The sequence below is a fragment of the Paroedura picta genome, chromosome 2 (genome assembly GCF_049243985.1).
Source record: "Paroedura picta isolate Pp20150507F chromosome 2, Ppicta_v3.0, whole genome shotgun sequence".
Lineage (NCBI taxonomy): Eukaryota > Metazoa > Chordata > Lepidosauria > Squamata > Gekkonidae > Paroedura > Paroedura picta.
Genome location: NC_135370.1, coordinates 86630233 through 86643550, shown reverse-complemented (window position 1 = coordinate 86643550; position 13318 = coordinate 86630233). Strand labels below are relative to the sequence as shown.

At 46.5% G+C, this 13318-nt stretch overlaps 2 protein-coding genes across 2 annotated transcripts; one reads left to right on the top strand and one right to left on the bottom strand.

Moving 5' to 3' along the window:
• Positions 1–2563: 2563 nt before the first annotated feature.
• Positions 2564–6232, top strand: LOC143828924 (uncharacterized). Its single transcript, XM_077319082.1, has 4 exons — positions 2564–4499; positions 5056–5139; positions 5319–5402; positions 5682–6232. Exons 1-4 carry the CDS (start codon positions 3878–3880, stop codon positions 6230–6232), a joined length of 1341 nt encoding a protein of 446 aa, XP_077175197.1. The 5' UTR covers positions 2564–3877.
• A 462-nt stretch (positions 6233–6694) lies between these two features.
• On the bottom strand, positions 6695–9540 carry LOC143828923 (uncharacterized). The gene is made up of 6 exons (XM_077319081.1): positions 9010–9540; positions 8697–8883; positions 7142–7357; positions 6903–7022; positions 6737–6769; positions 6695–6702 (listed from the first exon to the last, which is right to left on the bottom strand). Exons 1-6 carry the CDS (start codon positions 9538–9540, stop codon positions 6695–6697), a joined length of 1095 nt encoding a protein of 364 aa, XP_077175196.1.
• Between the last annotated feature and the right edge of the window lie 3778 nt (positions 9541–13318).

Here is a 13318-nt window from a genome sequence, read left to right as displayed (position 1 = left end):
GAGTTTTCGCCATGTTTTTTGAACTACTTTAAAAGTGATAGATACAAACACTGGAAAAACTTAAAAGGAAAACAGGAGAACAATGACTGGCAAACCATAGTATGTGTAAAGAAGGGGTAAAATTTATGTAGTGGAAAAACCAAACCAGAGCTAAAAAGATCACTGGTAGTCTTTAAGCAGTAGCTGGACAGATAAGTATCCTGGATGCTTTAGACTGATCCTGCATTGAGGAAGAAGAAGAGCTGCTTATATGCTGCTTTACCCGAAGGAGTCTCAAAGCGGCTTGCAATCCCCTTCCCTTTCCTCTTCTCACAACAGACACCCTGTGAGGTGGGTGAATCTGAAAGAGCTCTGACAGGACTGCTCGGTCAGAACAGCTTTATCATTGCTGTGGCAACCCCAAGGTCACCCAGCTGGCTGCATGTGGGGGAGCGCAAAATCAAACACAACTCAATGCTCAAACAAATATACACAAAAGTTTTAATACACGATTTACGATTTTAACAGGAAGAGACCATTAAATCTTAAGATCGAGCAGAGTACATTGGCAACTTTGGATAGTATAGTATAATCCTTCTCACTAAGCATTGATAATTACCTTGTATGTTAAGAGCATTTGTTATGTTACTTTTTAATATCACACACAGAACTCAAGAGTTGTGCTTGTGGGGAATAATCCCATGTGGTCTGAAACACTGCATTTCCTCCCTTACCAGTGCCTCTGTAGGGAGGCTAGAAATGTGCTTGCTTTAAACAAGAACTAAGGCTGAAGCATTTCATTTCATTTCCTTGTTGTTCAAGGTAAGAGGAAGGCTAAATGGAAGCTTGAATTCTTGTTTCTGCCAAATATGAACTGGGGGTCTTTCAAACTGTCCATTGGCATGCTGTATAGATCAAAGCCACAGTCCATGTATTTATTCCTAGCTTCAGTAATTTTTTTTATCTTGTAAACTATCAGCACAACTTGAAAACCTCTACCAAGGTTTTGGTTAGAACTGAAGAAGCACAATTGAAGAATGCTTATGCCTCTGTTGTGACAGGAATATTGAGGCTCTAGAACAGGGGTAGTCAAACTGCGGCCCTCCAGATGTCCATGGACTACAATTCCCAGGAGCCCTGCTGGCAAGGGCTCCTGGGAATTGTGGTCCATGGACATCTGGAGGGCCGCAGTTTGACTACCCCTGCTCTATAACATGTCATCTATAAGCAGATTTTTGAGGATCTCATCATTCCTATAACTCAAGGCTCCCCTGGGAAACAGAGAATGCATCACCTCTCTAGGATGTTATTTATGTATTCATTCATTCATTCATTCATTCATCCATTCATTCATTCATTGCATTTGTATACTGCCCTCCCCTGAGGCTCAGGGCAGTTCACATAGACCACAAAGAACAATAAATCAAACTCGGTCTTGTGCAAAGTAAAATACAACAATAGTAATAACAACAAAAACAACAACAACAGAGAATAACAGAACAGTAATCAAACAGGTCCATGGTTCAGTTCAGGTCCATAGATTCCTGAGAGGGAGATTCAGAGGCCCAGCAGTACTGCTGGTTCCGGTCAACCTCAAGCTGCCAAGTTTTGATGGCTGGCATCTAGGCTCAGAAGCCTCTGGTCTAAATGAGGGAAGGAATAATTTTATTCCATAGTTTATGTATTTTATGCTGTTTTATGTTGTTTTATATATTATAAATTATAAGTATGCAACTTTTGATATTTCAGTACTGTGAAATATGTATTTTGAAATCCATTCTTGTTTTCTGGTCTTGGACCGTAATAACAAAGACTTGTGAAGACAAACAATGCCCTGAACAGCTCAGTGCTTTAGAAAGAAACAAAATGTCAATAAGAACAGGATTGGAGAGTAAAGCAGAAGGTTTGTGCCAGAGAACAGAGAGCATTACAATGAGTCTTGTAGATTTCTGAAGACCATTAAATGGAATTGAAGTGCATAAGTCCTGGAACTATGGTTTGTCCTTTGTAGAGTATTAATAGCACAGTAATGCCTGATGCAGGTTAACGTCCATGCAGGAATCTGCTTCTGTTGTTCTTGAATTCACTTTGCTTATGCAGAGATATACAACAATCCTCACTTCCACTTAAATGGATTAGAAGTAGTTTGCCTTTTTCTAGGTCTGTGGAAGAAGCTTCTATGATCCCAAGTGTAAACTCTCTGTTTTAAGAGCATGTGCATTAAACCGTCAAGGGAAATACACAATCCCCATTTGAGCATTTCAAATAACATTGCCAGTCAGATGGATAAATAGCATTGGCTGGTGGTGCAGTGCTATAACATAACAGTTGCTATAAAGGACCTCCTGGGGTCATCATTCCTCCATAGCTCACTGTTTCATGCAGATTCTCCCAAAGACAACTTGCACCCCCTTCACTGAAGAGTTATGATTTGCAGCTCTGGACAGGATGTGGCTATAAAATATCCTGCAGGTGGGTTTTATTTGTATTGGCTGTGGTGCATTGACATCCTTCAGACTTTCTGGAGTGACACTTCGGGGCATTTCCCACGGCTTAAAAATAGCACAATGGTTGCTGATTGAAAACGCTACTAATTTGCCATAACGCACGACGTCGTTAACGATCTGCAACAATCCTGAAACCGAACCGCCAAAAGCGCTTCGTTGTAGCGCTTTTAGGGGAATCCAGAAAACTGGATTCACCCTCCGGATAGCGATACACTCCTGCAACCAATCTGCAACAGTAGCGCTAAAGACCTGTGCGTTACCATTGTTGCGGGTTCTTCAAAGTCCCTCCTCCCGAGCCTGTCCTCCAAACTTCCGGCGAACTGTTCGCCATTTTTTTTTTCTCCGAGCGAGCGGGGATCTACGAGGCAACGGGACAGCGACTGGCTTTCAAGCACGATCACTTTCGGAAATTCTGCCCGGACACCACAAGAGTTTTTCACAAGCACAGTGGCACACACCGTCACGTTCCCAAAATTTGCCCAAAGCTTAAAACCCCGTCTACCATCGGCCAGTCCTAGCGGAGTCAACGTACAGGGAGCATTTTAAAAAATTTTCCTCTGAGCGTGCCAACGAACATTCGCCGCTCGCAGTCTCCTGCTTAGCTTAGAGGGGTTCAATAGACATGATTCGTGGTGATATCATGAGGGGCGGCTTATGTGTAGTGGGTCTTTGTGTGGTTCCCGGTGCGTGCTTGTGCTTGGGTGCGGACAACCCCTTCCATTGGCGGCTAGACCTCCGGCAAGCGGAGTTGCCGTCCCCCGTTCATTTTAAAAAATTTTCCTCTGAGCGTGCCAACGAACGGTCGCCGCTCGCAGTCTCCTGCTTAGCTTACAGGGGTTCAATAGACATGATTCGAGGTGATATCATGAGGGGCGGCTTATGTGTAGTGGGTCTTTGTGTGGTTCCCGGTGCGTGCTTGTGCTTGGGTGCGGACAACCCCTTCCATTGGCAGCTAGACCTCCGGCAAGCGGAGTCGCCGTCCCCCGTTCATTTTAAAAAACATTCCTCTGAGCGTGCCAACGAACGTACGCCAGTAACATGTCATGTTTGGTTGATTTATGCTGTGGCTGGTGAATATTATTGGGGAACTGCCGAGTACTGCCGCACTTGCTCTCGGTTGAACACCGGCATGCGTTTGTGTAATGGCGGACATTTTCCTAAAATGGCTCCCGCTGCATGTTCAAACTGCTCTTCTCGCGTGTAAACGAATAAGCGCATGCGTTAAGTCAAACAACAAGGGCGTCAATCTGGCCATTAGGAGCAGATCCTGTTCCCGCGCGAGGAGCTTTGAACGTGACATGTGACCTAATGTGGCCAATGCGCGTGTCCCCTACTGCCCTCTACCAATCAGGAGCCGGCTAGTCCCTTTGTCTTTGTGTGCGGGAAGGTATATGATCCGTTGCACCCTGCACCTCCCACCACCATTTTGCTCAGCTACTAGCGAAAGCAACATGGAATCGTCTTCTCAAGCCTCGTCCGTCCCTGCAACCGGCCGTGGCCCAACTTGGAGGGACGCGGAGATCAGGGACCTGATCGGGATTTTCTCGGAGGAGAAAATCCAGGACGCGTTCCAGTCCTCCCACAGGAATAGGGAGGTCTTCGAACAAGTGGCCATTAAGATGCGCGCCCTGGGCCACAACAGGACCGGCCTTGAATGCCGGTCGAAGACCAAGACAATGAGGGCAGAGTACATGCGTGCCGTGAACCATAATAAGGGTTCCGGCAACGAAAAGGTTACCTGCCCCTACTTCGAGGAGCAGCGCCAGCTGTACGGAGACGGGGAAGGATCCGGCAGGCCGAAGCGCGTCGGCCGGAGCCTTAAGGTGGTTCGGAAGCCGGCTGCCCCGGTCGAGGAACCACCCGCTGAGGAGGATCCCGGCGAGGGCACCTCGTCCAGCTTTCGCCCTCCACCCCCCGTCCAGCAACGAGCCGCGGAATCGGTAACGCTGGACCTGATCGCCATCGTTCCTGGGGAGCCAGAGGAGGCTCCTGAGCAAACGCCCCTTGCCTCCGGTAAGTGATTTTCTTTTTATTTTATATTTCCTTTTGAGCAAATGTGTGTTCTGACGTTTGGGCATCGTTTTCTCGTGTGTTCGTTGCAACGCATAAGATGGTAGGCTGTGGAGTGCTTGCTATGGTTACTATTTGAAACGGTTTTAATTTTATAATTTAATTTTAATTTTTAAAAGATTTTAAAAGATGGTAGGCTGTGGAGTGCTTGCTGTGGTTACTATTTGAAACGGTTTTAATTTTATAATTTAATTTTAATTTTTAAAAGATTTTAAAAGATGGTAGGCTGTGGAGTGCTTGCTGTGGTTACTATTTGAAACGGTTTTAATTTTATAATTTAATTTTAATTTTTAAAAGATTTTAAAAGATGGTTGGCTGTGGAGTGCTTGATGTGGTTAGTATTTGAAACGGTCATGTTTAACCAACAGCCCCAAAATATTTGCTGCATGCCTCGCCCATAGGCCTTCTGCAGTACTTTGGCTCACTACTTTGGGAGCTTGCTTTGTGGTTCATGGTGTATGCTTGCTCATTTTTCACTATTTTCTGCTCTTGTCCACAGAGACACAGTTGCCAGGGACGGGGCCCCTAGAGTCTCCAGCAGCACCTGACGTGGATAGTGATTCGGGGGCATCAACTAACATTGGTAAGTATTAGTAAAAATAGGGGGGGGGGCTGTTTTAACTGCTTTGTGCTTTTCTGTTTGTGCAGGGCAGCAGCACTGCTAAGAGAAAGAAGAGAGTCCCTCTGCGTTGCTGGTGTAGGCTTTGAAGCTGGCTTTGCCACCCTTTGGTCCTAGATCTGTTTTTTTTCCTTTTTTTGCAGATTTCATACCCGGAACACAGGAGGAGGAACAGCCTGGGGTGCTTGGACCTCCTGCCCGGCGCAGGCGGATACAGATTCAAGATGGTGAGCGTGCATGACCTGTTCCTTTCGAGCCATAGCTGCAGGACAATGTCGCTAGGCACTAACCATGTGCTCCCTTTTAATTGTTGAGAGTCCTGCTGTGAAAGTAGGCAAAAGTAAAAGCACACCATGGGCAAACAAACAATAGCCATGTGCTCGCCGGGGATTGTTTAAATTCTTGGCAGGAAAACACGGGGACAAAAAAGAACACCATGTCCACCATGGTGTGTTTTGACTTTATTGATGTTACTAACAGTTTTGTTTCTCATTTTTTGCCAACAGAGGTTCTTTCAGATGAGGAGGAGGAACCACCCCTGGCTCCAGGCAGCCCACCACCTAGAGGTGCGCTCCCAGCAGAGGAGAGGCTTACGAGGGAACGCGGCAGGCTGAGGCGCGTCTCCGTCTTGACAAGCGTGGGAGAGAGGCTCCTTGAGCACTGCTATGAGGAGTCACGGCGTGCCGCGGCCGCTGACCAAGCCATGCTCACACTCATTGCCCAGGAGGGGAGAAAATTGAGGGCAGTCCTTAGAGAGACAAACCAAATCCTACGCGAAGGCGTGGAGGAGGTGCGACTGATAAGGAGACTCATGGAGAGGGCTGTAGTGGTCATGGAAAGGGCCTACCCTCCACAAATCGCCCCCCCCACCACCACCCACACCAACACCACCACTTCCAGCACCCACCCCACCGACTCCCTCTCAGAATGCCTCCACCCAAACAAGAAGGAGGACTATTCTCGGAAAGAGAAAAATAAAACCAGCAGACAAGTACTCCCCCTCCTAGTTTTGCCCACTTTTTCTATTTCATGTTATCTGTGTTTTGTTGTTTGTTGAATAAAGTTTATATTTTTGACTCTGTCTCTGTGTACCCTACTGTAGAATCTGCAAGGCCGAAAGCGGCCTCTCTAGTGATTGTCTATATTGTGGTACTGCTGTGTGGGTTGGAGGTTGGAGGGGTGTTAGTTCAAGGAGTTTTAGGAGTGTGGTGTGGGGTTAAATATGTGCTAGTTTAAGAAGTCACACTGGAGTCTTGTTATAAAATTTGCAATAACATTTTATTTTAAAAAACATTTTAACAGGGGAAAAACATTAGGGAATGAAACTTGGAGCCCCACCAGCACCACCACCCCCCACCCCCCTGGAAAACCTATTTTTTTTAACAAAAGTATACATTTAACAGGGGAAAAACATTAGGGAATGAAACTTGGAGACCCCCCCCCAACCCCTACCCCAAAACACAAACAGGAAACAAAACTCAGGTCCCACTGCTCCCCTGCCCAGCCCCTTCCATCTCCCTCACTCTCCTGCTCAACCTTCCCACGGACCCCCGGACTTTGCGGTGGAAGAGGTCCTCATCCTCCTTCTTCTTAACTGTGTGGGGAGGGAGAAAAAGTACACATTAGTGCCACACATATTTTCAAATTTCTTTAGTTTACATGCATACACTTTTAAGTGGCCTTAGCCACAGTGTGAGAAGAGTTGGGCAGTGGGGAACATAACCTACGTTCTTCCGCCTCCCTCTGTTGCCTTTGCTGCTCAATCTCCCCTTTCAGCTCTGCCACTTGAGCCTCCAGGGAAGTAACTCTGGCCTCCATGGCACGCAGCCTTGCCTCCACAGTTTCAGCTATAGAAATCAAACAAAGAATTTGATCACACTCCAAAAGGAAGCATCACATCAGGCTCCCATATGGCTCCATGGGGGTACACACACATGGGTCTCCCTCACAGACATAAAACTCTCACCTGCAGCCTGTCCCGAGGTGGAAGGTCCCTCTTCCTCCCCCTCCTCACGCTCAGGTGCTGTTGCCAGCTTGGATGGTGATTGTGTGGCTGGGCAAAGAAAAAGACAAATCATAATTAAAAGCACACAAAACAGAGATGAAACACAGCTGGTGGACACACCACAGTTAGAGTCTAAGCGCATAACCAAAGTGGTTCTACAGTACTGGCTGGCTAAGTCTGAGGGGGTTGACAGCATCTAAATACTTTCTCGAATTTCATTGGGGACAGTAGGGGAAAGAGGCAGCTAGTCATTCCATGCACGTTTAAGGGCAAAACACAACGAGGGCAGCACTCACCCATATGCCTCCTCATGTCCAGGGGGGGCTTCCCAGCCTTCTCCCATATTTTAACCATCTGGTCGTGGAAGACCGTCCTCCCACTTGGCTGCGGGATCCCCCCCCACTGTTCCAGACTGTTTAGGAAGTCCAGCTTAAGTCGCTTGAATTTTGTCCGGACCTGCTCCCAGGTCCGGACGTAGCCCCTCTCCCTCAGCTTTGAAGCCAACACCAGGTAAGCACCCTTGGTGTGGCAGTGGGTGCTGGCCATAAGGCGGCCAACACTTTTCGATTGGAGCACAAGCTCCAGAAGTGCCTCAGCCTCGGCGCGCTGCCAGAAGGAGCCCTTCCGTGGCTTCGGCATCTTCGGAATGACGGTTAGGGAACGAACGTGCGTTGCTCCGATCGACCACCCCGTTTTTTAAATGTATCAAAGCTGCCCACCAATAAAATTATTCATTGGAACATGAGTGGATTGATCCTCCGGTTTGACAGGGGTCGCCAATACTTCCTGGCTACACGCCTCCCCGAACTTTCCCCATTCAGCGCTTCCGTATTGTGTTTGTCAATTTCAGTTGGGAGTTAGCATTTAGGGCTGTCAAAGTGCTTTTGGACCAGAGAATCCCCGTTTTTTTGCTGGCAAAGTACACAAACCGCACAAGACAAGGTTAAACAAAGAACACAAAACTTTATTCAACAACAGAGTAGGAAAAACAATTAAACACGCCTCCTGTTTCTGTAGATGTGGGTGGCTATGGCGTCCCGAACCTTGCACCCCTCAGCATATATCCTTTTTCTCCTTGCTTCAGGGATGTCCTGTGTATCCTGAAGGACTACAGGTTCAGGTTCGTCCTCAGGGAAGGGGATGTTATGTCCCTTGTCCTCGCATATGTTGTGCAAAATCACACATGCGATTATCAGCGGAGTCACATTGTCAATATGTACATGGAGTCGTGACATTAAACAACGGAACCGTGACTTCAAACGTCCAAAGGCACGCTCCACTACATTCCTTGCCCGGGAGTGACTGAGGTTGTAGTGGCTCTGCACGTCCGTCCTTGGCCGCTTGTAGGGAGTCATGAGCCAGCGTCGTAATGGGTAGGCTCCGTCCCCGAGGACCAACGCCGGCACACGCACGCCCTCAATGGTGGCGGTGGGGTTTCCTGGAACAAAGACCCCTTCGTCCATGGCTTTCCTGAGGTTGGATTCCCTGAAAACAAGGGCATCATGCCTCCTGCCACTCCACCCCACCTCGGCATCGATAAACCGGCCGGAGAAGTCCACTGTTCCTTGCAGGAGAACAGAGCAAAAGTCCTTCCTGTTCCCGTACTCTTTTATGCTTCCCCCGGGGGCACGGATAGGGATGTGGCTTCCATCGACGGCCGCAAAACAATGCGGGAATCCAAGCCTGGCAAACCCGTCCATACTCTGGAATAAGGGAAAGAAAAGAATATAAGCCATTGCATGTCAGCGTGGGGTGTATCGCGTCTTCGTTGCTGACCTGTCAAACAAGAAAAAAAATTTAAAGGGCAAAGGGGATAGAATGACACTCACCGCTCCAAGCCGGTCTCCGAGGCACACGACTTTGCTGAACAATTCCGCCTCCATGGCGAGGCAGAACTCCTTAAGGATATCGCCAACCGTAGTGACTCCGAGTCCGAATTGCTGGGCTACTGTCCGGAAGTACTGAGGGGTGGCCAAGTACCACAATGCGGCAGCCACCCTTTTTTCAACTGGAACGGGGCGCCGCATGCCAGTGACTTGCCTCTCCATGCGTCCACGTAGAGCCTCCACGAGTTCAAAAAATGTCCCCCTCGACATCCTGAAGTTGGCAATCCAGTGGTCATCATCCCAGCGAGTCCACACAAAATTCTCCCACCAGTCAGAGGATCGTTCGTCCACCCAGAACTGTCTGGGGAACCGGACCTCTGCCAGAGCTTGCCAGCGTTTCTTGGCCGCCATGGTTACCCTTACAGAACGTCTTCTGCTGCTGGTCAGCGTTCCGGGCACCCGTTCTCGGTACTCCGCGATAGCAGACGTCCGACGCGACAAGGCGGTATTCATGCGCTGGACCACCGCGAGCATGTGAGCCAACAATTGAAAAATAAGCCTCTCCATTGCAACGTTGACCTGTGCTGCGGGCAGTAGGCTACGCAAACAAAAGAGTGAGGCCGACCGCGTGTCTGCCCAGGTGCATATAAGCAGGTAACCTGTGGGCGTGTACTGTGGGCGGGGATTAACCAATCAAACATGTCAATGCATCTGGTTCCTAGAAAACAATAGAAAACACGTTCCAAGGGCGCCAATGATTGGACGATAACGCGTTGCTACGGGGTTTCCTGGGTTTTTTTAAAAAAAAGGGAACCCCGACAAGTTCGGCTTTAGGGTCGAGGTCAAAGGTGTGCCTGCAGTTTGATTGACGGGCACGGGAGGCCAGAAGCGCTAAAAAGGGACCTCCTTTGTAGCGATAAGACGGAGAACCGGAAGCCTGTGGGTTACGAAAGTGGCGAGAAGTGAAAGTGCCAAATTCCGCAAAAACCGCAGCTGTGCGTTACGGGCACGGCTAGTTACATTTCGCTTGAAGTAGCGCTTTCACAAACGGCAACCAAATAGCAAATTTGAGCTCTGTGCGAAATGGCCCTTCTTATCATTGCTAGTGGCGGAAAGGCTGGTTCTGCTTAAATTCTTTTTTCTTGATTCTTCCAAGTCTATAGAAGCTGTCTTTCCTAGAATTTGTGGCCAGCAGAGGATCAAAAACAAGCTGCTTGACAGAGCTACTTAATTATGCAAAATACTTGAAATGGGGGAATTGTGGCTGCCTAAGTATTGGAAGGGCAGACAGGAAATAAAATTTCAAGCTTCCAGGTCTGCCTGGACTCAAATTCTGTTCTCACATCGGTTTGTTAATTCTTGTATTTGTACGCTAATATATTGCCATTCAGAGATCTTATCAACCAATTTATTCCAATCACAACTATACTTACCCAGTTACTTATGCACCTTGAGACTAACCAGCCCTTCCTGGCTAGTAACCCCTAATGTAACGGCTGAGGGAATTCTGTTTCATTTTTGTAGGCATCACCTTCTTTTAGTCATTACCTTTTAATCTACTTTTTGCAAAGTACATCTTGCTTTATATAGTCTGTGGTTACTTTGTTCTCTAATTCTACCCCTAATACATTGTTAAATGATTTTCTTATGTAGTCTGATTAAGAACATTGTCTGGCTATAAATAAATTAAATAAATAGAATAAATTAGGTATATATTGTAAGAAACTACTCAAATTCCTACTTCAGCCTATTCAATATGGTTTACTCCCAGGAAAGTGTTCTTATGACTGCATTGTAAGAAAACTAGATCCTTTTCACATGTACCAGGCCAACTCTCTTGCCTCTGATTATTCGTGCCTAAATATAGGTATAATTATCCCTTTTAATTTTGTTGGTCTTGGCCCAGCATTTCAGCCTGTCAAGATAATTTTCAATAATTGTTTCTGTCACTTGCCTGCAGTTCTTGTTGTGATGATCACTCTATTTCTTTTCTAAAATGTTATTTATTCATTTTAGACTGCCTTTCCACTGCATTTAAGGTCCTCAGAATGGCTAACACTAAAACACTAAAATATTAAAATGTATAGATGCATACTAAACAATTTAAATAAACATAGCCATATGAATGGAAAGGAAGATCAATGAAAAGCATTGAAGGACTGCCAAGCAAACAGAAAAGTCTTCACCTGCTAGCAGAGGGCAGTAATAAAAGGGAACAGCAGAATCTCACTGGGGAAGGAATTTCATAATTCCAGTGCCATGACTGAGAAGTTATTGCCTTGGAGTTTTGTAAACAGTTTTAGCAGTCTCAAAAATGTATCCATCCACAAGCCACAATGAACCACCTCAAAGAGCACCAAAATTTGTGAAAAGACTATGCCAGGCACTATTCTGCCAACATTGCTTCACAAACAATGAACCAGCCAAAATGTTGATGAACTTTATTTAATGGGTTAATTTGTGCACATCTCTGATTTTAAGCCCAAATCTCCCTAGTACCAGGAAGACATTCTAATCACTCACTGGCTCTCCATTGTAAGAGAAACATAATCCAAGAATGGATTAATTATCTATTTCCATTTAATATTCAGTTTTTGGATTTCATTTCATTGACATAGCTAACATGTATGCCTCCCGTAACTATAAATATTATTTGGTGTTCCCTTTGGTGGGACATTGCTCGCATCTTGTGATTCTGAACATGACTAGATTGTGTGGGAGTGAAGCCTGTGGGTGGTCCTCATCAGCTCCATTCGTTGCTTGCTGACTGTACAGCATGTCTCCACAGCTCACTTCATAATCTTCTCATCTGACAGTGTCCTTTGAGAAGAACTTGCTGGGGATCCTGAATGACGCATTCAGCACTGGTAACATAGTGTGGCGAGCGTTCGTGTCATGGTGTACCGCAGCTGGTGCCACACCTCAAACACAAGACTGAAGGCTGCTCCTGCTTACTCCATAATAGCCGGGTCTGTCTGCTTCTTTTGTGTGAATTCTGTTTGTACAACGCCAGCCACATATACAAGCTGAGATTGATTGGAGCTTTTTAAAATAAGGGAAAATGGGTGTTGATCTTGGCTTCTGGAGCATGCAAGGACGCATAAAGCTATTAACATTACAGTCGGCTTTTCAAAAGACTTCTGGGATATTGGATAACCAGCTTCCGCACAATCTTCCATCTAAGTCATTTGTGCCTATAATTGCTCAGGATTTCTGTTGTTTCAAGGCTCAGGATGGATTTTGTTCAAGGAAGTAGACCAAATGAAAGCATTGTCCAGCATTATTGATGAAGATCCCTCAGTCGGCATTCTCAACAGTAGTATGTGGGCAGTATGCATCCATCACAGTATATTCTTGAAGCTAATATTGTATCTCTTCTTAAAAATTAAAAATTAGATGCAGTTGATACTATTGTTGTGCTGTGACAGGCAAAAGCTTAAAAACACAAGGTCAACAGCTCTCCTCAGGTGTATAAACTTTCCCATCTTCACTTGAACATAAATTGTGAGTTGTGTCATTATTGAGAGATCTTATACTATTTCCTTACTAATAATAAGCAATATGTTGTATCTTTTCAGCTGACTGAGTTTGTTGAGAACAAGCCATGGATCCAGACTAGAATACATATGTTTCAACAATTCCAGGAACCTCCATTTTGGCAGTATTGTTCCTTTTAATTTTGGGTGGGGAAGGCTCCTATGTCTAACGACTATGTCAGATGACTCACGCTGACCGAAGTGGACAGGATACTAGCAACAGCAAGGCCAACCACATGCCCACTAGACCCTTGCCCACCCTGGCTCTTAAAAGCAGCTAGCACAAGGATAAAGGGCCCCCTCTGGGAGATAATCAACCTATCTCTCACAATGGGAGAATTCCCGGAGGGATTGAAAGAGCCTGTGGTACACCCACTGCTGAGAAAAAAATCTCTAGATCCATGGGAGCCTAACAACTACAGACCCGTCTCGCATTTAGCATTTCTGGGGAAGATGATAGAAAGAGCAGTCGCAAACCAACTGACAGAATACCTGGAAGAAGCTTCGGTCCTAGACCCATCCCAGTCAGGTTTCCGGCCTGGCCATGGGGTAGAGACAGAGCTAGTCGCCCTGATGGACGACCTCCGTCGCCAGTTGGACTGAGGCGGGTCGGCACTTCTGATATTACTAGACCTCTCAGCAGCGTTCAACACAGTCTATCATGAGCTTCTATCTCGCCGCCTCATCGATGCCGGAATACAAGGGACAGCCCTTCAATGGCTGATCTCCTTCCTCCGGGATTGTGGACAGAGGGTTGCAATAGGAGAGAAAACATC

Bases quoted from the DNA above. Each gene is read 5' to 3' on its own strand.
- LOC143828924 (XM_077319082.1), top strand. From the start codon at position 3,878: ATGATCCGTTGCACCCTGCACCTCCCACCACCATTTTGCTCAGCTACT. The intron at 4,500-5,055 runs GTAAGTGATTTT...TCTTGTCCACAG, and splicing joins GCAAACGCCCCTTGCCTCCG to AGACACAGTTGCCAGGGACG. The intron at 5,403-5,681 runs GTGAGCGTGCAT...TTTTGCCAACAG, and splicing joins GCGGATACAGATTCAAGATG to AGGTTCTTTCAGATGAGGAG.
- LOC143828923 (XM_077319081.1), bottom strand. From the start codon at position 9,540: ATGCTCGCGGTGGTCCAGCGCATGAATACCGCCTTGTCGCGTCGGACG. The intron at 8,884-9,009 runs GTGAGTGTCATT...CCCTTATTCCAG, and splicing joins TCGGAGACCGGCTTGGAGCG to AGTATGGACGGGTTTGCCAG. The intron at 6,770-6,902 runs GTAGGTTATGTT...CTCCCCACACAG, and splicing joins ACAGAGGGAGGCGGAAGAAC to TTAAGAAGAAGGAGGATGAG.